This window comes from Callionymus lyra, chromosome 17 (genome assembly GCF_982586985.1).
Source record: "Callionymus lyra chromosome 17, fCalLyr1.hap1.1, whole genome shotgun sequence".
Lineage (NCBI taxonomy): Eukaryota > Metazoa > Chordata > Actinopteri > Syngnathiformes > Callionymidae > Callionymus > Callionymus lyra.
Genome location: NC_141834.1, coordinates 18,851,508 through 18,879,239, shown reverse-complemented (window position 1 = coordinate 18,879,239; position 27,732 = coordinate 18,851,508). Strand labels below are relative to the sequence as shown.

Below are 27,732 nucleotides of genomic sequence, written 5' to 3'. Positions count from 1 at the left end.
AACTTTTTAGCCAAAGATCTTTCATCCTAACGTGATTTAATTTGGGTTTGTTTAGAGTCATTTGTTCTTTATTTATGTCGTTTTTTTTAATAAAAACTGTTATCCTCCTAAGAAGTGTCTTCTGTAGACGAGAGTCCAGAACCTCCAGATCTGCTGCGTCTGAGAGAAAAACACAAACGAGTCAGACTTCAGTTCAGAGCCAGAGATTTTCCTTCCAGCATCAATATTTAGAGATATTTCTCACAGAATCCTCCTCTGGCCGAGTTCAGCAGTCTGGGCTTCACGGGCGGAGCTTGTTTTTCTTCCACTCACAGGAAACAGAAGGTCCTGAGACCAGGAAGAAATGAAGAAAGATCTCTAAAGTCTTGACGCTTCATGTTGTCAATGTATTGTATTATGTATATCAAACATCAACAGATACATGAAATAAATGTGTAACGATTGAACACATGATGGATCCACAAACACATTAACTATCAAAGAACATCAAAGCTTTACTTACCAAAGGATTCTTTCTGTTTTTTCTTGCTCTCCGCAGACTCGGAGAAGACGTTGATATTCTTCAATCACGACTACAAAGGAGAGTTCCAGAGCATCACGTTCAATGGACCCAAGATTCAGAAGATCTTCCACGGAAGTTTCCACAAGGTAAGATCATCGATCGCTTGATTGACAGTTTTCCCCCCGAGGATCCTGATGGTGTTGAAGGATATTTTGACGACTCGACCGATAAAATCTTTATCAACCTTCGTCTCAACTGCTTTTTTAACGCTTCCCTGCCGCTTATAAATATAGATATATATCTATATATCTATATTTCTATACATCTATATTTCTATATTTCTATACATCTATATTTCTATATATCTATATTTCTATATATCTATATCTGTAAATCTATATTTCTATACATCTATATTTCTATATTTCTATATTTCTATACATCTATACATCTATATTTCTATATATCTATATCTGTAAATCTATATTTCTATACATCTATATTTTTATATATCTATATTTCTATATTTCTATATTTCTATATATCTATACATCTATATATCTATTTCTATTTATATATCTATATATCTCTATTTCTATTTATCTATATATCTATATATCTATATTTCTATATATCTATATATCTGTATATCTATATTTCTATATATCTGTATATCTATACTTCTATATATCTATATATCTCTATATCTACATTTCTATATATCTATATTTCTGTATATCTATATTTCTATATATCTATATATCTGTATATCTATACTTCTATATATCTATATATCTGTATATCTATATATCTGTATATCTATACTTCTATATATCTATATATCTGTATATCTACATTTCTATATATCTATATTTCTGTATATCTATATTTCTATATATCTATATATCTGTATATCTATACTTCTATATATCTATATATCTGTATATCTGTATATCTATATTTCTATATATCTGTATATCTATACTTCTATATATCTATATATCTGTATATCTATATTTCTATATATCTGTATATATATACTTCTATATATCTATATATCTGTATATCTATATTTCTATATATCTATATATCTGTATATCTATACTTCTATATATCTATATATCTGTATATCTATATTTCTATATATCTATATATCTGTATATCTATACTTCTATATATCTATATATCTGTATATCTATATTTCTATATATCTATATATCTATATATCTGTATATCTATACTTCTATATATCTATATATCTGTATATCTATATTTCTATATATCTATATATCTGTATATATATACTTCTATATATCTATATATCTGTATATCTATATTTCTATATATCAAGTTTTCTATATTTCTATATATCTATATCTACATTTCCATATATCTATATATCTATATATCTATATTTCTATATATCAATTTTTCTATATTTCTATATATCTATATATCTATATATCTATATCTACATTTCTATATATCTATATATCTGTATATCTATACTTCTATATATCTATATATCTGTATATCTATATTTCTATATATCTGTATATCTATACTTCTATATATCTATATATCTGTATATCTATATTTCTATATATCTACATTTCTATATATCTATATATCTATATATCTATATTTCTATATATCAATTTTTCTATATTTCTATATATCTATATATCTATATCTACATTTCTATATATCTATATTTCTGTATATCTATATTTCTATATATCTATATATCTGTATATCTATACTTCTATATATCTATATATCTGTATATCTATATATCTATATATCTGTATATCTATACTTCTATATATCTATATATCTGTATATCTACATTTCTATATATCTATATTTCTGTATATCTATATTTCTATATATCTATATATCTGTATATCTATACTTCTATATATCTATATATCTGTATATCTATATTTCTATATATCTGTATATCTATACTTCTATATATCTATATATCTGTATATCTATATTTCTATATATCTGTATATATATACTTCTATATATCTATATATCTGTATATCTATATATCTGTATATCTATACTTCTATATATCTATATATCTGTATATCTACATTTCTATATATCTATATTTCTGTATATCTATATTTCTATATATCTATATATCTGTATATCTATACTTCTATATATCTATATATCTGTATATCTGTATATCTATATTTCTATATATCTGTATATCTATACTTCTATATATCTATATATCTGTATATCTATATTTCTATATATCTGTATATATATACTTCTATATATCTATATATCTGTATATCTATATTTCTATATATCTATATATCTGTATATCTATACTTCTATATATCTATATATCTGTATATCTATATTTCTATATATCTATATATCTGTATATCTATACTTCTATATATCTATATATCTGTATATCTATATTTCTATATATCTATATATCTATATATCTGTATATCTATACTTCTATATATCTATATATCTGTATATCTATATTTCTATATATCAAGTTTTCTATATTTCTATATATCTATATCTACATTTCCATATATCTATATATCTATATATCTATATTTCTATATATCAATTTTTCTATATTTCTATATATCTATATATCTATATCTACATTTCTATATATCTATATATCTGTATATCTATACTTCTATATATCTATATATCTGTATATCTATATTTCTATATATCTGTATATCTATACTTCTATATATCTATATATCTGTATATCTATATTTCTATATATCTACATTTCTATATATCTATATATCTATATATCTATATTTCTATATATCAATTTTTCTATATTTCTATATATCTATATATCTATATCTACATTTCTATATATCTATATTTCTGTATATCTATATTTCTATATATCTATATATCTGTATATCTATACTTCTATATATCTATATATCTGTATATCTATATATCTATATATCTGTATATCTATACTTCTATATATCTATATATCTGTATATCTACATTTCTATATATCTATATTTCTGTATATCTATATTTCTATATATCTATATATCTGTATATCTATACTTCTATATATCTATATATCTGTATATCTATATTTCTATATATCTGTATATCTATACTTCTATATATCTATATATCTGTATATCTATATTTCTATATATCTGTATATATATACTTCTATATATCTATATATCTATATTTCTATATATCTATATATCTGTATATCTATACTTCTATATATCTATATATCTGTATATCTATATTTCTATATATCTATATATCTGTATATCTATACTTCTATATATCTATATATCTGTATATCTATATTTCTATATATCTATATATCTGTATATCTATACTTCTATATATCTATATATCTGTATATCTATATTTCTATATATCTATATATCTGTATATCTATACTTCTATATATCTATATATCTGTATATCTATATTTCTATATATCTATATTTCTATATATCTATATTTCTATATATCTATATATCTATATATCTGTATATCTATATTTCTATATTTCTATATATCTATATATCTGTATGTCTATATTTCTATATTTCTATATATCTATATAACACTTTAAACCTTCGTCTCTAATGTTGTGTATCTTTTGTGTTAGTGTTGTGCTACATAAATATCTGGTGGTAAAAGTGTTTTTGTGTCTCCACGTGTTTCGTACATGATGTAAACGTCTCAAAGTAGTATATTTATTTAAACTGTATATTATAGTTTGCATGCAAAGTTGGAAAAACAACAGCGACTTTGGGTCAGAGGTCATTTGTTCAGTTTCCTCAAATCAAAATAGATTTATTTTGACATTTGACATTATTGACGTTAAGAATTATACAAAACTTCCTCTCAGAGTAAAACTGAGGCTGATGGGAAATTGATTCTCCCATGATTCAGTTTTCCATCATGTTTGTTTTGGGCTGTGGGAGGAAACCAGAGTGCCCAGACTAAAGCCATAAAAAGTAGGTCACTAGTCAAGCGTGGGCTTCCTTTTGAGTCGTGGTTTCATGGAGTTGATCCTCCAGTCTTCAGTCGTGACAGAGTCTCCGCCTCACGTCGTGATGGACCTCCTGGAGATCCTGTGGAGACGCTGGTCCCAGTCCAGGGCGCGAGAGCGCCAACGTCTGGCATGGGATGTGAAGCGTCATCTTTGTGTCGGAACACTGATCTGGATCTCTTTGGATCTGAAACTTAAACCAAAACAGTCCTTCAGTCGAACACATTGAAGCTCAGAGAGTTTAGGAGCAGATCTCAGGGACTCGTCCCACAATCCTTCACTTCAACTGCTTTTCTGTCACTGCAGACTTTTGTCCTTCACTGATAGTCATGTTGCTGCAATAGTTTGTTACATTTCACCTCGCAATAATTATTATTTTCCTGAAATGTTAATTCTATATTTTGAAAATTGGATTTTATTCATTAATTGAATTTAAATACACTTTTATTTTACATGCAGAGTTTAATATTGTTTTTCCAAATAATACAACAACAAAACTCTAAATTCAATTTTTTTCTATTTGTAGCCTTTTAAATTCAATTTTTAGTATAAAAAATATTGAATATAGAACATTTATTTTGGATTTATTATAATTAGGAAATCAAACTCTTCTGTATGTTGACAAAAATCATTAAAAAGTATTTTGCAAATATTCCAATTTAATGAATTATTCAAATATTTATGAAAAGAATTCAAACTTTCAAGATAGTTGTTTTTTAATTATTATTAATTAATTATTAAAATATAATATTCAATGCTGTAACATTATTTTAAATTCACTCAATATATATATATTATATTATATATATATATATAATAATAATAATAATAATATTTAAAAAAAACACTGTTTAACTTATTATTGTTGTTATTTTTATTAATAGTATTGTTATTAATATTATTGTTGTTATTGTTATTCATATTATTGTTATATATATTATTATTGATATTACTATTATTGTTGTTAATATTATTCATTTTATGTTATTTTTTCTGATGTCAGGATTACATTTCACATTGCAGATACATTTTAATAAAAACTAACTCCAAGTCAAATACACAAAAAAATCAAATGAAACATTAAAATACACATAAAAATGCAGTGGAAATTAACAAAAACAAAAAATATATGAATTCATACATAATACAATTGTAAGTAAGTAAGTAAGTAATATATATTTATATAGCGCTTTTCGAGACCAGGGTCACAAAGCGCTTTAACAATCAAAACAATACTCAAAACAGTACTTCCGGTGAGCCTTTGATCGGCTGCTTGAAACGTGAGCTCCTGCAATAATTGCCAAAAACAGTCGTTTTAACGACTACTTGTCCGGATATTATGCTCATATCACTTAAGATATGTCTCAAGCATCTCGGATCTATGATCGTGATGCTCTTCTCAACATCAGAGAGTCGATGGAGGTCTTCACTCGCGACCGTTACCAACGTCCGGTGAACGTGTTTCCGGCTCCGCTTCTCATCGACTCGGACTCTGTGGAATATCGTTTGATCTCTCGAGTACCGGGCGATTTCCACAAGGGATCGAGTCGGGCTGGAGTTCAGGTCAGGATGAGACGCGCAGTCGCGATCGCTCGGAACAACTCTGACGTCATCGAACGTCATCGGTGTTTGATCGACATACCTCTCACTGTGTGTGACGACACATCAGCGCTGCCGTCTGTCCAGACCTCAACGAAAGGTGGTAAGATTTTTTCATTTCCTCTCTTTAATTCGACTTTTACAACCGAGTTGAACTTCAGTGACAGCTGGTACCCACGTGACCGCTGTTCGCTTCAAAAGATCCCGCTCTGCGCGCCTGTCAGTGACGCGGCGTCGTCAGTGACGTCATCGGTGCTGAATGTGGGACTTCTTAATGTTCGCTCCATTACTAATAAGTCCTTTATTCTTAATGATCTTTTCACAAGAGTTAATTTGGATTTATTATGTCTTTCTGAGACTTGGCAGAGAGAGGAAGAGTTTATTCATCTGAATGAACTCTGTCCAGTAGGGAGCGCTGTCCTGGGGAAGCCTCGCCTCTCTGGTCGTGGAGGAGGTCTTGCTACTGTTTTTAGGGAGAGTTGTTCTTGCAAAGTGATTCAGACACAGGAATTCACTTCTTTTGAGTCTCAGATGATCTTGGTTGGTTCTACAAGACCTTTCTATTGTGTGTCAATCTACCGTCCGCCTGGTCCTGCGGCGGTGTTCTTGAAAGACTTTAGTGACTTCTTATCTTCCATTATTCAGATGGAATCTGTTCTTATTCTTGGAGACTTTAATCTTCATGTTGATGACGTCACATCTTGTTCTGCTAAAGAACTTTTAACTTTAACTGAAGCCTTTAATTTTGAGCAACATGTTTCTGAACCCACTCATCAAAAAGGCCACATTTTAGACTTAGTTTTTACTCTTGGCCTGAACATTTCTAATGTATCTGTACATGATGTCCATCTGAGTGATCATTCTCTTGTCTTGTTCAACCTGGACTTCATCCCTGAACCTAAGCCTTTGAAAGTTAGGTCTCAGAGGCGTGTCATCTCAGCCGATACTGCAGACAGTTTTTCTGCTATGTTTGACCGTCTTTCCTTTGATGACTGTCCAGATGTGGACAGTTTGATTCACTGTTTTACTGATCATTGTGTTGAAATACTAGATCAAGTGGCACCTGTTAAATCGAACTTGAAAATTCAGAAAAAACGGTGCCCTTGGACAAATGAAGATCTCCTGAGTCTGAGGAGACTTTGTCGAAAGACTGAGCGTCTCTGGAAGTCTACTAAACTTGAGGTGCACAGACTTCACCTCAGGGATCTGTTGACTTCTTACAATGAGATGGTAGAAACTGCTAGATCTGATTACATCAGAAAACTGGTAGCAGCAAATAGGAAAAACCCCAAAGTTTTGTTTGACACGATTAATTCTCTCGTGTCTCCTGCTCCTCAAATCACGCCGGTCTTCTGTGAAGCTGACAGCAATGCATTGTTGAGATTTTTCATTGACAAAATTAAATTGATCAAAGAGAAAATCTCTCCCCCTTTGTTGGGAACCCCTACTGTCTCTGAGCCCATCTCCTCCTCTTGGTCATCCTTCTCTGCTGTATCTTTGGGTGATATTTCAGCACTAGTGAACAAGATGAAACCCTCCTCTTGCTCTGATGACGCTCTTCCTTGTAGGCTTTTTATCAAAGTATTTGATGTAATTGGCCCCTGGGTTACCAATATGGTGAACCTCTCCCTTTCTACAGGGGTTTTTCCCAATGCATTTAAACATGCCATTGTGGAGCCTCTGCTCAAAAAACCACACCTAGACCCAACTGACCTCAGTAATTTCAGACCTATTTCTAAGCTCCCTTTCTTGTCCAAGATCTTGGAGAAGGTGGTGTCCGAGCAGCTGTCTTTGTTCTTGGATCAGAGCGACATCCATGAGAAGTTTCAGTCTGGCTTCCGTAAACATCACTCTACGGAGACAGCTTTACTGAAAGTGTCCAGTGACATCATGATGTCGGCTGACTCTGGTAAATTCACTGTTCTGGTTCTCTTGGATCTGTCGTCAGCCTTTGACACAGTTGATCACCAGATCCTGCTGAGAAGACTAAGGGATGAAGTGGGACTGTCTGGGTCTGTGTTAGAATGGTTCTCATCTTACCTTTCTGGGCGCAGTTTTAGTGTATCTGCCAATCAAATGAGGTCTGAATCGGCAGATCTGTTGTGTGGAGTCCCTCAAGGTTCTGTTCTGGGTCCTTTATTGTTTTTGCTGTACTTGATTCCCCTTGGTAAAATCATTCAGAGATTTCCAGATGTTTCTTATCACATTTTTGCTGATGACATCCAGCTCTACTGCTCTTTTGACCCAACTGAGCCCCAAAGGCTGAACAGCTTAGTCAATTGTTTGCTAGAAATCAAACAATGGCTGAGTGAAAACACTTTACAGCTTAATGTGGACAAAACTGAAACTCTGGTGATTGCTCCTGATGATACGATTCCAGGGTTGAGTCAGTACTTGGGTGACTTAGGTCAGTCTGTCAAACTGAGCCTGAGAAACCTGGGTGTTGTATTTGATAAAGACATGTCTCTTGTTCAACACTGTAGAAAACTGACCAGAAACTGTTTCCTTCAACTGAGAAAAATCTCTAAACTTAGGAAAATGCTGTCACAACATGATCTGGAGCTTGTAATCCATGCGTTTGTTTCTTCTCGTCTGGACTATTGTAACAGTTTGTTTTCATGTCTTAACAAGAAGGAGCTGTCTCGCCTGCAGTTGATTCAGAACTCTGCAGCGAGAATTCTGACCCGCTCTAGTAGAAGAACTCACATTTCTCCGATCCTTAAAACTCTTCACTGGCTTCCAGTTTCTTTCAGGATCAACTTTAAAATTCTGGTTCTTACTTTCAGAGCTATTCATGGTCAGGCTCCTCCTTACATCACTGATCTGATCCAGCCTTACACCCCAGCTCGGGCTCTGAGGTCTGTGGATCAGAATCTACTTATGGTTCCACGCACACGGCTCAGGACCAGAGGAGAGAAATCTTTTCAGGCTGTTGCTCCTAAGCTTTGGAACAATCTTCCTCTCTCTTTGCGCTTGATGGAGTCTACTGACTCCTTTAAGAAACATCTTAAGACGTTTCTATTTGTGCAGGCTTTTCCTTGAATTTCTCGAACTCCTGTGTTGTTCTCGGTGTTGTCTTGACCTTTGAAGTATGTGACTCTTTGCACAAAGAAAAAAACATACAAATGTAAACGCAGCTATTAAAACATATCAAGAAACATATAAATCAGTTTCTCAAACACATTTACAATCTTTGATTCTCTAGAATTTAAGCTAAACGTTCAAGAAGGAAAAAAAGAAAATAAACTTAAGAAAAGAGACTAAATATCAAGACGACACAAACATGATTATTTTTCAACTGTATATTAATTAAATGGAGTTAAAGTTGTAAAGTTTTAAATTAAGAATAAAAGTCCAGATGAAAGTTGTATGCATTAAACTGCGACTCACATTTTCTTTCCTCTTATCTTAAACTGCCTTCTCTCTCGCTGAAGTCATATCACTTCCTTATCTCACAGCGATGCTCGCCGGTATATTATCCAGTTCTACCTCCTCTGTGATGAAGAGGCTGCAGTTAAAAGTGCAGTTAAAGCTTCTGTGGGCGTCGTAATAAAAATATTTCATCCTCATGAACCTGTAGTTCAATGAGCGGAGCTTTATTTTGAAAGTTATTGTGGACGTATATCAGTGTTTAATTTCATTTTTCTGCATTTTATATTTAAATGTCATTTATTTTAAGCATTTTATTATTATTTTTTATATATTTAGATTTGATACCTTTATATTGAAAGGTTTCATTTGTTTTTATAGAATTGTTGAAAAGAAAAGAAGAAATATTTTAAATTTAAAATATGTTAATGATGAAATAATAATCATAATAATAATAATACTGTTTTATAATACTTAATAATAATTATAATAATAATACTTTCAACACACAAATTATGGAATTTAATTATTCCAAAAAAATATGTAAAAAATATTTCTATAAAAACATTCAAAGTTTCAACAATTAAAATGTTATATTTAATTACTCAATATAATGAACCTGATATAGTAAATATATTGTTTATTTTTTGTCTTTAATTACTCAATATAATGAACCTTATATAGTAAATATATTGTTTATTTTTTGTCTTTAATTAGTCAATATAATGAACCTGATATAGTAATTATATTGTTTATTTTGTCTTTAATTACTCAATATAATGAACCTGATATAGTAAATATATTGTTTATTTTGTCTTTAATTACTCAATATAATGAACCTGATATAGTAATTATATTGTTTATTTTGTCTTTAATTACTCAATATAATGAACCTGATATAGTAAATATATTGTTTATTTTGTCTTTAATTACTCAATATAATGACCCTAATGTAGTGAATATATTGTTTATTTTGTCTTTAATTACTCAATATAATTAAGCTGATATAGTAAATATATTGTTTATTTTGTATTTATTGATCAGAAAAAGCTTTAATGATTTACTTTTTAACTGACGATTGTTTTCAATAATACACTGAGGTTTTTAAAGCAGGTGTTGTGTTGAACAAATATTCTTTTAAACACAACATTCCCATAAAACAAACGTTTCTGCATGAAATCCCTAAAAAAGTCATTTCCTTCACAGTTCTACGAGGCACTGAGAAAACTGCTGTGTCGGCAGAAACATGTCGCTTCGCCTCAGACAACATTATCTCTCACTGGACGTAGAAACGCGTCACGATGTAATTGCAACTGTGTCTGAATCAGAGACAAGAAGAGCAGAAGTTATTATGGATCTGCTGATCCCAGAGTTCTGCCTTAATCCGGTTAGAGGCTGCTTCATGTCTCTGTGAGGATGAAAACGTCTTTGAACCATGATTCACTTCAAGCAGGTCTTGTGTCAAATATATCGTCCATTGATAAAATCAGCATCGACTGGGTCGCAGGGGCAGCAGAGGAAAGAGGCCTGACTTCATCTCTGACTTAACAACCTCTTAGCTTCACTTCCTACTTCCTTTATTAGCTTCTGAGCTGTGGTATGTTTTCTTCTGTCACGTCATGAACGACTAGTTTCCACAGGTGTGTCGATGAAGCTTCATGAAACAGCTGATGAAGTTTCATGAAACAGCTGATGAGGTGTCATGAAACAGCTGATGAGGTGTCATGAAACAGCTGATGAAGTGTCATGAAACAGCTGATGAAGTGTCATGAAACAGCTGATGAAGTGTCATGAAACAGCTGATGAAGCTTAATGAAACAGCTGATGAAGCTTAATGAAACAGCTGATGAAGCTTAATGAAACAGCTGATGAGGTTTCATGAAACAGCTGATGAAGTGTCATGAAACAGCTGACGAAGTGTCATGAAACAGCTGATGAAGTGTCATGAAACAGCTGATGAAGTGTCATGAAACAGCTGATGAAGTGTCATGAAACAGCTGATGAAGTGTCATGAAACAGCTGATGAAGCTTAATGAAACAGCTGATGAAGCTTAATGAAACAGCTGATGAAGCTTAATGAAACAGCTGATGAGGTTTCATGAAACAGCTGATGAAGTGTCATGAAACAGCTGACGAAGTGTCATGAAACAGCTGATGAAGCTTCATGAAACAGCTGATGAAGCTTCATGAAACAGCTGATGAAGTGTCACGATACAGTGTCTTCATATTCAATGGTATCATCACATTAGTAGATCATATTAAACTGTTATGAAGCAGAGAGTGACATCTAGTGGTGTCTCACAGTGACTACACTGTATCATGATAATTCATCAGCTGTATCATGAAGCTTCACAGAAACATCTGCTGCATCATCACCAAGCTTTTATTCATTCTCGTTGGTCGACCTCCACTAAACTCTTTTCTTTTGTGACTTTTTTCATCCCTTTGTTTCTTTTCCATAACCTATCGCGGATTTCTAAAGTCCTTTTGTGACTTTTGTGCAGCTGTGACTTGATTAATGCTTTTCTCAATTGGTTGATGCTATTGTGACTTTTTTCATCCTTTTTTATATTTTAATCGTTTTTTTCTTGTAACTTTTGTTTTTCCTTTACCTCGTTGTGACATTTTTCGAGCCTCTTGTGACCTTTTTTATCCTTTTGTGACTTTTATTCATCTTCTTGTGCCTTTTTTTTTACCCTCTCATCACTTTTCTTTAACCTTTTGCGACTTTTTAATGATCTTGCTTTTTCATCTTTGATCGTCTTTTGTTTTAAATGAATTCTCTTGTGACTTTAAAAAGTCCTTTTGTGACTTTTGTGCAGCTGTGACTTGATTAATGCTTTTCTCAATTGGTTGATGCTATTGTGACTTTTTTCATCCTTTATTATATTTTAATCGTTTTTTTCTTGTAACTTTTGTTTATCCTTTACCTTGTTGTGACATTTTTCTAGCCTCTTGTGACCTTTTTTATCCTTTTGTGACTTTTATTCATCTTCTTGTGCCTTTTTTTTTACCCTCTCATCACTTTTCTTTAACCTTTTGCGACTTTTTAATGATCTTGCTTTTTCATCTTTGATCGTCTTTTGTCTTAAATGAATTCTCTTGTGACTTTAAAAAGTCCTTTGTGGCTTTTATCGTAACTTTCTTTATGCACTTTTCAATTTGTATATTATTATGACTTTTTTTTAACCTTTTGTCATTTATTTTGGGACTTTTCTTTCACCCTTTTATCCTCACGTGACTTTAGTTCAACCTTTTGAAATTTTTATTAATCCGTTTTTGACTTTTTATCCTCCTGTGACTGTTTTAAGCGTGTCGTCCCTGACTTCTCTTAACCTTCTTCTAAATAGTTTATCTTCTTTTAACCTTTCTTTTCATCCATTTCATCACCTTATCAAAGCTGCCTCCCTGTAAATGAACAGCTCTGCCTCTTGGCTCAGCTCTATCCTCACCGCGACACATGATGCTTCCCTCAGACACTTAAACTCCATCATCTGTTGCTTCATAATGAGTCCATTCTTGTCTCCAAACACTGACGAACCTCTCGATGGACAGAAAACTTTCTCTCACTTGTTAGAGGAAATAAAGTGGAGTCGCTAACGAGCCACGATTCACACTTTCCTCTCAACAGTTTATAATGAAGACCATCGTCTTCAGATCCAGTTTAGTCTCCGAGATATCAGGACATTATTAGGACCCTCGACTGGATCAGCGGTTTATTATTGAACGTCACGTCGATATCTGCGGCGGGATTGATGTCGCGCGGCTCCGCTAACGGTTAGCGAAACGACAAACAAATGTATTTAATAGTCCAGTCGTGAACAGAAGTAACACAACACTTGTGTGAGTCTGTTGGTGTCGAACAGACACATTTATGAGCCTCTGCATTATGCAAATGTGTCTGGCTCCAAAAATAAAAACAAAATATCTCATTACGAGACTCGGCCGGAGTCAAAATTGACATCATCAAAATGATTTTAGTCGCAAATGTTTCTCGTATTCGTGTCTGTCGTTAACTCCGATAATAAAGAACAGATTCCGAGCGTTTACCTCCGAGACTCCATTCTCCCTCAATCGTTGCAATTACTGCGACGTTTGCGTTCGTCACGCCGGAGAGAAATATCTCGCTATTAAATCTGCCGAACAAGAATGATAAACACACAAAAACCACCAGTCGAATACTCACAAAGTGCCGACGAAAACAAACAAACGTGTGCGGAACAAATACACAAACGACTCGTGTAGCAGATGATGACAAACATGACAAACGTCAACGTGAAATACACAAAATAATGTACATTTACAGGAAGAACCTGGAAAAACAGTAAAAGCTTTTAGAGAAAATCACCTCAAATGATCACATTAAATACACACAAGAATAAAAAATACAATATATTGACCGTTTTTATTTCTTTAAGAATATTAATATATATATATAAAAAAAACTATATAATAAACAAACACAAAAATAAGTTGACAATTATTTTCTTCATAAAATGTATATAAATGTAAAGGAAAAATTTACTTTAAACAAACACAAAATACAACTACACACAAAAAAATAATGTATTGACAAATTTAAGAAAACTATAGGGATATTAAAGAAAAAAATAATAATTATTAATTAAAATAATTATACAAACATTTTGTTGTTAATGATAGAATTATTATTAATACTCAAATAATATATAAAAAATCCAAATACACGCATAAAGATGAAGACATTGACAATAGTTTTTAATATACATTTGTCATAAAATAAATACTTTATACGTAAACAAAATTCAAATACATACATGAACATGAAGATATTGACAATTGTTATTGTTTTTTTATTTAAAAGAAATACTTTATACATGTACACGATACAAATACACACAAAAATATAACATTTTTAACACTTATTTCTTCGTAAAATGTATACAAATCTAAAATAATTTATACAAAATCCAAATAGACACGATGAGCTTATTGAATAAAAAAAGAGTAGGAATATCAACAAAGCATTTATACTAAAAACATGAACAAATACACAACAGATGTGTGAGAGAAAAATTAAATACATGAAAATCCAAAAAAAAATCAAGAAATGTACGATTAGAATAAAAACAAACACAAAATCCTACACATGTAGATAAAATACACATAAACGAGAACCAAGGAAGTCGTTTTTATTATTATTCTTTTTTAAAGCAACTTTAAAATTAAATAAAAAAGGAACAAAACTACCTCAATAATATTCCACCATTTTAGATCAAAGCTCTTAAACTCGGGGCATCTGTGTTGACTTCATGTGGACCTGAAGTGTCTGAAGGTCACAGAAGGTCAGAGGAAACTCTCGTATCTCCATGAGTCCTGAAGGTCACACTGTGTTGTGCTGCAGCTGCACGTGAGCGTGAGCAAGACCTCGGTGAAGGTGGTTCTGGACTGTTCCGCCGTCGGAGAGAAGGCCGTGAGCGCCGCTGGAAACATCACCACGGACGGCACCGAGGTTCTGGGGCGACTGCAGCGGTCCAGGGGGAGACGAGAAGACTCCGCCCCGGTTAGTAGACGACCTTTGACCTTTGACCCCGTGCACAACACACGTGTCACTGTTGATGTTTGTGACACAATAACATTCAAGTTCTAAGAAAAAGACACAAAGACGTTCATTCCTCTCAAAAAATAAGCTTTTATTGCCAAATGTTTTTAAGATAGTTATAAACATCAAAGTCACTTCATGGTTACGTAACATAAGATGAATAAATTAGGTTTAAAATGTTCTATGTATTTAAAACATTATGGTGTTTTTAAATAAATGGTATAGTTAAGGGTTGAAAATATAATAAAATGTTGCAAATATAAATGTTAATGTAAAGTTTTATGTGATCAAAGGAAGATATTAACAGATAATATCAATAAAAAATAGACAATAAAGTCAAAATATCTATTTTTGTTTAGATTATTGTTATTAATTCAAGGTATTAACATATGGAAGTGACATCAGAATATTTAATAGTTTCATTTAACATTTTAAACTAAAACATGTTTTCAAGGAAACAATTATTTTTAAGAATTTAACATTTTTTTACATTTATTTGAAGAAAAATACATTTTAAAAAGATGATTTTTAAGCATTTAATTACTTCTTTAAATCATTGGATGATATCATTTCTATATTGAAAAGTTTAGTTTTAGTTTTATGTAATAAAAATATTAATATTAAAAGAAAATATTTTTTTACACATAGTTTGATATTCTTAATACAATAATATTATAATATATATTTTCTTTAAATTACACATAAAAATGTTGATATAATTCGAACATTTTTCAACCTTTAAAAATGAAAACTATTGAATTCAATTATTCAACGACATTTGAGAAACTCAAAATAATCCAAATGTAACTTAAACTTTTAAAATAACTGAAGCACTGATGTACTTATACTACAGACACAAATACTACTAAACGTGTCATGAATCACACACAATGATTGTGAAGCAGTGAAGAACAGATTCATGTTGGTTTGTCTTCACTTCTACACAAACAAAGACTCACAACATGAATGTAAAATAACATGTTTTATTCATGAACTTTCTCCTCAGTGTTGAGTGTGTTGTGTTGACGCGAGTGTGTGTCTGTAGTTCCAGCTCCAGATGTTCGACATCATCTGCAGCACGTCGTGGGCCAGCAGAGACAAGTGCTGTGAACTCCCCGCCCTGGTGAGTCCACGCTTCTGTGTTGATGACGGTGAAACCAAAACACATCCATTTACGTCAGTGCCCTGAACTCACCACTGAGAGGTTCATGAGCCTGTGGTGCTGAAGAATAGACCAGGACACAGAGAAACAGAAATAGTTCACGGATGTTCACAGGATTGAAATCATCGAACTTCCCTCGTTTATTTACCAGGTTTTTTTTTCAAGAACATCTGAATAAAGTCCAGGAAGAACCACAGATAAGAGTGAAAAATAATACGAGAATTAAAAATATACATATTTATTCATATTTATTTATACATTTACGAATGAGGAAAGAATAAAAGTCTATTAATCAGTATAAATGTATTTAATTAATACAATTGTAATTAAAAAAGGAATAAATAATGCTTTTTTTGACCAAAACAAATCCACAAAGTAGTTTAAATATGTTACAGTATATTGTAAATGTATCCACAGTTGAATTATCTATATGTATATATATATATATATATATATATATGTATGTATATATATGATATATACTGTATGTTTGTGTATATGTATATATCAATAAAATACATATATATATATGTATGTACATATATATATATATATATATATATATATATATATTCTGTGTATATATATATACTGTATATATATATATATATATTTTTTTTATCATTATTGATATATAAATTATATATAAGTAATTCATTATGTGACTTTCAATTGCCTTTTTTGATTTATTAGACAAGAGACGAGAAATAACCACAAAATAAGCGAATACAGTGAGAAAAATAAGATTTTTAAGAAGTTATATTTTAATTAGAAACGTTTAATTATAAATATTGTTTAAAAAAATAAAAATAAAATAAAAATCCTGATAATTGTATTTATTCTTTACTTTGACCTGACTATGACGCATGGATGCATTTAAAGTTAAAAATAACTTAATAATGTTTTTTAATTTTTCATTCCGTGACAAGTGAACAAGAAAGATGTGTTTGTGTCGCTGATGTTTGTTCTTATTTGTGTAGCGAGTGGAGGATCAGTGTCCGTCGCTGCCTCACTCCTGCACCTGCTCCCAGGACAGCAAAGGACCTCCTGGACCGTCTGGACCACCAGTAAGTTCTTAGATCTTAGATTCAGGATCAGATCAGTGTGTGTCGCTCATGACTCCACCTGAGGGATGAACGCCAGGAGCTCCTTCATGACTCTTTCTTTCCTTTGTCTCCTCTTTTCTAGCTTTATCTCTTGCTCCGTTTGTCTCGGTCTCTCACCGCTGCACACATTTAGTCCAGGACATCAATTATACCAGGATTCCATTCATCACGGCTGATTAAAACCTCAGCTTTCCTCCCCGACCTGGAGCGACTCGTGGCTCTTTTAATAGAAGGAAGTTTAATTTCCCACACTCCTGGCTCGTCCTCCATTTTGAACCAGCATCTAATCTCTTTGTCCTCCTTTAGGACTTAATATGGATTTCTTATCATTAATAATAGCTATGAATATGCAGGAATGAGCTCACTTTATTCTTATATGGAGTGTATTTTGGTGTTTTATAATCCAACATAATGACTACAAAGCCACAGCTAGCAGTTGGCTAGCAATTTGGTTGCAGTTAGCTGGCAGTTAGCAGGCAGTTAGCTGGCAGTAAACTGGCAGTTAGCTGGCAGTAAACTGGCAGTTAGCAGGCAGTTAGCTGGCAGTTAGCTGGCAGTAAACTGGCAGTAAGCTGGCAGTTAGCAGGCAGTTAGCTGGCAGTTAGCTTCCAGTTAGCTGGCAGTTAGCAGGCAGTTAGCTGGCAGTAAACTGGCAGTAAGCTGGCAGTTAGCAGGCAGTTAGCTGTCAGTTAGCTTCCAGTTAGCTGGCAGTTAGCTGACAGTTAGCTACCACTTAGCTAGCAGTTAGCTGGCAGTTAGCTGGCCGTTAGCTGGCAATTAGCTGGCAGTTAGCTAGCAGTTAGCTGGCAGTTAGCTAGCCTTTAGCTGGCAGTTAGCTAGCCTTCAGCTGGCAGTTAGCTAGCCTTTAGCTGGCAGTTAGCTGGCAGTTAGCTAGCAGGCTAGTCATCCAGGAAGTTGGTCTTCTACATAGTTTTTTAAGATAATCCTGAAATATCCTTTTAATTATATCCTTAAAATGTTCCTATATGTTTTAAATCACGATTTAGAAAACATTAAAAACTAGCTGCATGAATACATTTAAATAAGAAATGATGCTAAATGAAGATGCTAGCAACGTAAGCTAGCAAAGATATCAAAAATACTGTTGCTGAAATTCAAATAAATACATTTTGTTAGCATATTTGTGCTAAAAGATATTTTTAATCTAAATATGTAACGAAATAAATCCAAATAATGGGTACTGGATTGTATCCCAGCTAGTTAGGTTTATAGGGGGAAGACCCACTGGAAAGTCTACCGTCTTTTTTAGTCTGTCATGTTCACTTGAACCACAAATGTGTTGCAGGAAATAAAATACATTATTTTTATTCAAAATGTTTGTCGAGAATATCAAGTGCAGTTTTTATCTCTTCTATGATTCTTTTCTTTCCTTCCTGCGACTTTTCTTTTACGGCTCGACGAGGGCCTTCTGCCTTTTTATCACCACTTTGATGTCAGTGTTCGCTGACGTTAAATCTCTTTTCACTACGTTTGGATCAATATATGGTAAAAATCAACAATCGGCAGGAGGAGGAAGAGAGGAGACTAAAGGTCTTTCAAAGGTTGAATAAATCGTGTGTATATATATATATATTTATATATATGTATATATGTATGGATGGATGTATACAATATGGACACTTACTATTAGCTGAAAAATAAATGTAAAATCAAAATTTAATGTTCAATGTTAACCGTTTTTCCTACAATAAAGAACGACTTCAAAAAATATTTCACTTCTTCATGAAAAAAAACTACTTTATTTGGCTGAATTTTTGTTGGAATTGAAAATTAAGACACACTTCCTTTTTTTGGGAAAATATTTTTGGCGATTTAAGCGACTTTTTAAAAAAAAAAAAGTTGTTTGTTACTGAAGAAACACATTTTTGATTAAAGTCTTTGTTTCATGATTGAAGCAACATTTTTTTAATTGAATTAATTTTTTTATTGATAACAAGTTTTTTTTAAGTTTTTATTTATTGAAGCAGCCCTTCAGTCATTTCTTTAAATTGTATTGCTCTATGTTTTTTTTTATAGTTATATTCTATTTATTTGTGTATTTGTATTTTATTCTGAAGTTGTTTTTTTTGTCTAAAACATAGAAATTTATAAAGAGAAAAATATAATTTATTCTTGAAAAATAAGAGTTTGGAACAAAATTCGAAAACGAACAATATATAGTCATTAATTCATTTTCTACTGCTTTATCACTTGTAGGGGTCTAACCCAGTTTCATTGGGCGAGAGGCAGGGGACACCCTGGACAGGACACCAGTCTGTCGCAGGACACACAAAGACACACAACTATTCACACACACACTCATACCTATAGACAATTTCCTCAAGTTCTCAATCAACCTCTGTATGTTTTTAGACTGTGGGAGGAAACCGGAGTGTCCGGAGTAAACCCACGCAACACAATATACAGTATATATATATATTTTTAAATATATATAAGCTTCAGTTGAAAACGTTCTCCACTGAGACGTCTTCATCACCGTGAGAGATTTAAACTCCGACAGGAAGAGGAAGTGTCTTCAGTTCTAACGATGGTTCCCAGACGTGTGTCGTACGTCTTTAAGGTCGTAACTCGGGGCGACAAAGGTCAGAGCGAGGTTTACCGTCTACTGTTACTCAGAGACGAGGGACGATAAAGTCTCTCGGCTCAGAAGAAGAACTTTTATCTTCGTCCGCGACAAACCTCCGTCGTTACAAAGGTTTCATCAGGAACACTGGCTTCAAAGTAAAAGTGTTGAGTTGATGCTCGTGAAGGAACATTTGTTCTTGTGCTTCAGGGCGGGCCCGGCATCAGAGGAGCACGAGGAGACAGAGGAGAGCCTGGAGTAACGGTGAGTAACACCATCAGTATCATCAGTGCAACACAGTAGTACAGAGAGATACAATCATTTAACTTCTCTTTTATTGATTATTACTGTCTGGAAGGTGTTTTATTTTGAAAAACTCTCAAAAATTGGGAACCAGTAAACTACTTATGACAAGTGAAACACAAACTCTTAATGGAACAAAAAACTCATCTAGAGCTTCTGTTGACTCCATGATAATTTAAAATGATTTTTCATGAACTCAACGTTGTTTTTTTGCTGGTCATTTTATTTCTACAGTTGTTGTTTTTCTTCTGAAGGTGTGTTTGTCAATATAAAGCCAAGAACTTAGAAAATATTAAAAATATTTCTTAAAAATGTTCATCATTTATTATATTATTGTTATACTGTATGTATTATACAATATTATAATTATTTTATAAAAAATGCTTTAAAAATGTTATATCTATATATATGTCATTTAATACAGTTAAATAATAGTATTTCCAAATCCTAAAAATATTACTTACTAAAAGTGTATAAACAGACATCCTTTAATCTCCTCAAAAAACCAAAGAGTTAATATAAAGTGGCTGCGATGACCTTGAATATAAACACGTTCCATAAAATCCTCTTTCATGGCGACACGTCGTCGTTGAATCTTCTCTAAACTTCGCTCAGTATTTCTCGGACACCTTCGTTCTCCTTCCTCACGTCGTGCTGTTGCATATTCATGAGAAGTTTACCAGAGCGAGAGGAAGCGTCTTCAGCGTTCACTCGCTCGACTCCAGGAAACACAACAATGAACAAACGAGAGAAGAATGAACTTCATCCAGACCTTTATTGTCAGGCCTCCTCGTTTCTTTATCTTTTTACTTCTTAAAACATCATTTCTGGCTTCTTTATTAGTTCTGAACACACTAGGATCATCCTACTCCTGACGCCTTTTGTTACCGACCAGGCTCGCCCGCACACGCCTGAACGCATCACACAACAATCACACACTTCTGCCCCAAAATAAAAGTTCAATAAAGTCGGTAACAATAGATGAAATTTAGCCCCAAATTAATTCTGACAGAGAAAAAAAAACCTGACGGTACTTTGAACAGAATCGTCAGAGAAAATTTGTGTGTTTTGCAAACTAGTGTCTGTTGTGTATCGTAGCGACACACCTCAATGTCCAGGATACACACTGGTTGCAGCAGAATACCACACAGTGATGGAGGACTTGATGATACTGTTATTTGTTTAGAAAAAAAAGTTATTTTACATTTTATATGCAACAGCAACAGTTTCTTAATGTTTTATTAGCATTTTTTTTATTTATTTAAATAATATTTGATGTATTTTTGCTTGTGTTTTTTATCCCGTGATGTTTCCTCTCTGCTGACGACCCTTCAGTGTGTGGCCCCTCAGGAGCTTTGAGTTGCTGCTGCTCCACTGAAAGATATTGTAGTCGTTTCCAACAGAACATGTGCATTATTGAGATAAAGCGCCAGAGAAACCTCCAGTGTTTCTAATCTGCTCTTCTTTATTGACGTGGTGTCGACACGTGTTTGGTTTGATCCTCCACACAAACCATGATTCTCTCACAAGAACCTCTGGACCTTCAACGTCAGACGGAGATGATCTGAGACGACACTGTTGATGCTGCAGAACATCTGTGTTAGCAAAGATACACACACTGTTAGAGATGTTTGAATGTGTTTCCTCGTGGATTAGATCATATCACACACACACACACTGACGCACACACACACACACACTGACGCACACACGTATACACACACACACATTTATATAAACACACACGCAGCCCTGCAGCGTATGGATCATGTTCACTCGTGTGTATCTTTATCCTGGAGCATAAACTATTGATTTATCTTCATCCAACACTGTCCACAAAATAAGAGGCTTAAGCCGTGTCCCAGCTACCCAGGGCAAGAAGCAGGGGACACCCCTCTTCCAATGCAATAAACCCTGCAAGTTAAAAGTTCTCCCGCCATCAACAAGTCCCATAATGCACTGCAACAGGTCAAAACTGTTTTGGAATGATTGATTGTCTGATATGATTTTTGATTGATTGATTGATTTTGATTTGTATCGTTTCAGGGACTTCAAGGACCCGTCGGTGAGATTGGCCCCGCGGGACCCCCAGGACCACCTGGTCCTCAGGGTCCCAGTGGACTCTCCATACAGGGGGCGCCGGTGAGTCCGACCGATGTTTCTACATGTACACAAAAAAGATATATGTTATATACCGTAAATAGGTATGTTTTATAGAAAAATATTCTTATTATTTAAAAAAGATGTGTGATATACTAAAATAGTTATATAAAGAATTACATGACATATAGAAAATATACATTATATAAAAAATACATGATATATAGAAAAATGTACATTATATAAAAATAACATGATGTATAGAAAAATGTACATTATATAAAAATAACATGATGTATAGAAAAATGTACATTATATAATAAAAAATATATGTTGTATAGAAAAATAATTGTATTATATTAAAAAAATATAGGTCATATACCATCAATATGTATGTTGTATAGACAAATAATTGTATTATATTAAAAATGTATAGGTCATATACCATCAATATGTATGTTGTATAGAAAAATAATTGTATTATATTAAAAATATATATAGGTCAAATACCATCAATATGTATGTTGTATAGAAAAATAATTGTATTATATTAAAAATATATATAGGTCATATACCATCAATATGTATGTTGTATAGACAAATAATTGTATTATATTAAAAATATATATAGGTCATATACCATCAATATGTATGTTGTATAGAAAAATAATTGTATTATATTAAAATATATATAGGTCATATACCATCAATATGTATGTTGTATAGACAAATAATTGTATTATATTAAAATATATATAGGTCATATACCATCAATATGTATGTTGTATAGACAAATAATTGTATTATATTAAAAATGTATAGGTCATATACCATCAATATGTATGTTGTATAGACAAATAATTGTATTATATTAAAATATATATAGGTCATATACCATCAATATGTATGTTGTATAGACAAATAATTGTATTATATTAAAATATATATAGGTCATATACCATCAATATGTATGTTGTATAGAAAAATAATTGTATTATATTAAAATATATATAGGTCATATACCATCAATATGTATGTTGTATAGACAAATAATTGTATTATATTAAAATATATATAGGTCATATACCATCAATATGTATGTTGTATAGACAAATAATTGTATTATATTAAAAATGTATAGGTCATATACCATCAATGTGTATGTTGTATAGACAAATAATTGTATTATATTAAAATATATATAGGTCATATACCATCAATGTGTATGTTGTATAGACAAATAATTGTATTATATTAAAAATGTATAGGTCATATACCATCAAAAAAAAAAAAAAATGTGTATGTTGTATAGACAAATAATTGTATTATATTGAAATATATATAGGTCATATACCATCAATATGTATGTTGTATAGACAAATAATTGTATTATATTAAAATATATATAGGTCATATACCATCAATATGTATGTTGTATAGAAAAATATGTTTATTATAAAAAGAAAAAGCACATTGTTGAAAATGTAACATATTAAAAGACGTTTATCATAAAGGTGAAAAAAAATATTCCATTATCTAAAAAATAATTATCATTCATAAAAAATAAATTATATGAAAAGTATTTAATCTAGAAAAAAAAAAACTTTATCTTATAGCATTTTTCTTTTAAGTCCATTAAATAAATCACTAAAATACTCTTTTAAAGTGTAATATTCAGTATATTTATGTGAAGAACATATAAAGTAGTTTTACTAAATAATAAAGTTTAATCAAGCAAATAAAAACATGCATAAAACACCATAAAAGAGAAATAAAGACGATCTTAACCTTGTATCTTAATTTTATGAGACGTTAAAAACAAGTAAAGTTTTGATTCAAATGTTCACGACATGTGAAGAAACATGTTTAGATCTCCATTGATTTCATGCTCCAGATGATTCCTTCTTCTCTGCTGCCCCAGTTCTCTTGAGCAAACACACACCAGGATGAAACCGGTTCACTCATGTTTCCGTGGCGACACTAAAACACGAAGAAGGAAATAAATGTTGTTTGTCTGTAGAAAATGTGCTCGGTTTGATGTGGAGTCTGTCGATGGAGACTCTGCCAACGCGCTCGGCCAACCGAGCAGGAGGACCTGAGGTTCTGGTCCAAACACTCGGAGGTTCTGGTCCAAACACTCGGACGTGTTGTTGGCCTGCCCTCCTCCCCGAGTCGCGAGTGCGACGCCTTCCGTCTGTCTGCCATGTTTAAAATGCAATTGTGTGCGTCGCAGGGTCCGGCGGGAGAGAAGGGCGACGGCGGAGATGTTGGACCAGCAGGACTGATGGTGAGACTCCAGCGCTCATCAGCAAACGTCCACTTTCATTTCTGCTGCCTTGCTCAAGGGCCGACGGCTCAATCGAGTGAAACCCTGTTGCTGTGTGACAGGATTTGTAAATGGTTCTTCAATGAGTGTGTTGTGGCCGTGCTGCACGTGTGTGTGTGTGTGTGTGTGTGTGTGTGTGTGTGTGTGTGTGTGTGTGTGTGTAGGTGTGTGTGTGTGTGTGTGTACATGTGTTGAATATCAATGAGACTCACTAATGTTTCATGTAAAGCCACAGATGTGAAGCGACAGACAATAATATCTGTTTAAACTGGAAAAACACTGAGACAGAAAAAAAAAAAGACATTCGTCTTGTTTTTAATCTCACGCTTTGTGTTTGCAAGTTGTTTTTAAGTTGATATTTTAAAAGTGTCTAATTAGATTAATTCATTGCGATCGTAACTAGTGTTTTTTTAATCGCATTAATCTTATTTTAATCTCACTTTCTAATTAATTACGATCATAACTAGTGTTTTTTTAATCACATTAATCTTATTTTTACCTCACTTTCTAATTCATTACGATCATAACTAGTGTTTTTTTAATCGCATTAATCTTATTTTTACCTCACTTTCTAATTCATTACGATCATAACTAGTGTTTTTTTAATCGCATTAATCTTATTTTTTATTCCATTTTTTAAATTAATTACGACAATAACAAGTGTTTTTAATCGCATTAATCTTATTTTTTATTCCATTTTTTAAATTAATTACGACAATAACAAGTGTTTTTTTAATCGCATTAATCTTATTTTTTATCTCATTTTTTAAATTAATTACGACAATAACAAGTGTTTTTAATCGCATTAATCTTATTTTTTATTCCATTTTTTAAATTAATTACGACAATAACAAGTGTTTTTTTAATCGCATTAATCTTGTTTTTTATCTCATTTTTTAAATTAATTACGATCATAACAAGTGTATTTTTAATCGCATTAATCTTATTTTTATCTCACTTTCTAACTCATTACGATCATAACTAGTGTTTTTTTAATCGCATTAATCTTATTTTTACCTCACTTTCTAATTCATTACGATCATAACTAGTGTTTTTTTAATCGCATTAATCTTATTTTTTATTCCATTTTTTAAATTAATTACGACAATAACAAGTGTTTTTAATCGCATTAATCTTATTTTTTATTCCATTTTTTTAATTAATTACGACAATAACAAGTGTTTCTTTAATCGCATTAATCTTATTTTTTATCTCATTTTTTAAATTAATTACGACAATAACAAGTGTTTTTAATCGCATTAATCTTATTTTTTATTCCTTTTTTTAAATTAATTACGACAATAACAAGTGTTTTTTTAATCGCATTAATCTTATTTTTTATCTCATTTTTTTAATTAATTACGACAATAACAAGTGTTTTTTTAATCGCATTAATCTTATTTTTATCTCACTTTCTAACTCATTACAATCATAACTAGTGTTTTTTTATTCGCATTAATCTTATTTTTAATCTCACACTTTTTTTAATTTCATTTTTTCCAGAATAATATATATTTTAGTCACAGTAGTGTTTTTGTGAAAGTATATTAAATGTAGATTTTCTTCCTTCAACATAAATCTCCAGGCATCAGGTTGTGATTCTCAAGAGCAGAAGAAAGTTAATGAAACCAAACAGTTGAGCGTCTGAAGCTCGAAGAGAAAGAAATCTTTTCTAAATCACCTGAGAATCAGTGACATTTCAACTTGTTGTGAGTCAGTTGTGCTGCTGCTCTGCTGCGAGTGAAGCGTGCTGTGCAGGCGAGTAATCCAGTGTCAGCATATGAAGGGGTTCGTCTCTGCTGCGCCTCTCATTTACAGAAGAAACATCAATTACCTTTTACTCTCCTTCTTCTGCTGCGTCTGCACTTTCATCCTTTTTTCATTACCAGCCTCGCGGTAAACAACGATGTCGTCGCCTTTGTTTCCATAACCTCGTTCTCGACGAACACAACCTTCACCAGGAAACTTATCTGCTGGCCTTTGTTTGGAGGGAAATAAATTCTACTCTACGAGGATTTGGTCGAAGGTTTTTATCTCAGTCAGACTCAAATGAGTTTTTATTCACAGCACATATATTTGTAGAAACTAGTTTCTTCTCTGTTGTCAACGACTACAGAGTATTGTAGTTGAAAATATTAGCACGAAAGTCATTATAACGAGCAGCAACAAACTATTATTATGAACAAATACTTTTGAAACAAACAAAAACTTAAATTAAATCAAGATTTTATCTCTACTTTGGTGACTTCTCGTGACGGGAAGTTGATGTAGATTTTCCTGAAAGTCCATCAATACCCCCCCTACAGGCTAGGTGTGTGTACTACATTATTTTGCATCACCTGAAAATAAGTTGATCTAATAAGAACAAAAATATCAGATAAAAAAAGATGCAATTTTCTCAGTGTTTATTGATTCAGCTAAACTTCTCTACGATGGCGGTTGGAGACGGCAGTTGCATTTGATTGTTAAATCTGTATTATTTATCATCAAATCGAAACACAACAACAACATTTCTCTCGTTTTCTAAAACAAATGCATATGTAGCGGGAAATACGTAATTCTTTTTATGTTTATTTAAACTCTTGCAGTTGCAACGGTCGTACACCGGGGGGAGCCAGAAAAAAACAAGTTCAATTTCCTGGATCTCTTCAGATTAATCAAGTTTTCTTCTCTAAAATTATAAGAAAATATCTTTACACCCAATTATTGAAATGTGTATTTTTCCACAATACCGCTTGGATATTCAACAACGCTGTATTGTTTATGTTTATTTGGCTTGAAATAATTTTTCAAATTCAATTTTGAATATATATATATATATTTCATGTTTTTTATTTTAATGATTCTTTATCAAATCAAATCAAAATATTATTTATTTATTTACAAATAACCTGCAAATATTAGCGTTTTCTTAGCATTTTTGTGTTGCAAATAAACTTTCAGCCACTAGATGGCAGCAGTAATTACATCCACCGCAGCTTGAGACAGAATGAAATCCTGGTCGATGACTGAGGACAAGAGGATACAGTCGAATCCAGGAGATTTT

At 32.1% G+C, this 27,732-nt stretch overlaps 1 protein-coding gene across 1 annotated transcript in view; it reads left to right on the top strand.

The window, feature by feature from the left end:
• Nucleotides 1-27,732, top strand: part of col14a1a (collagen, type XIV, alpha 1a) — a 151,207-nt gene that overhangs the window by 106,916 nt on the left and 16,559 nt on the right. Inside the window, exons 33-39 of the mRNA XM_087812431.1 lie at nt 539-648; nt 14,908-15,066; nt 16,151-16,228; nt 17,248-17,334; nt 20,168-20,221; nt 22,307-22,402; nt 24,594-24,647. Of these exons, the coding sequence (XP_087668557.1) occupies nt 539-648; nt 14,908-15,066; nt 16,151-16,228; nt 17,248-17,334; nt 20,168-20,221; nt 22,307-22,402; nt 24,594-24,647 (638 nt within the window). The remainder of the gene's footprint in view (nt 1-538; nt 649-14,907; nt 15,067-16,150; nt 16,229-17,247; nt 17,335-20,167; nt 20,222-22,306; nt 22,403-24,593; nt 24,648-27,732) is intronic.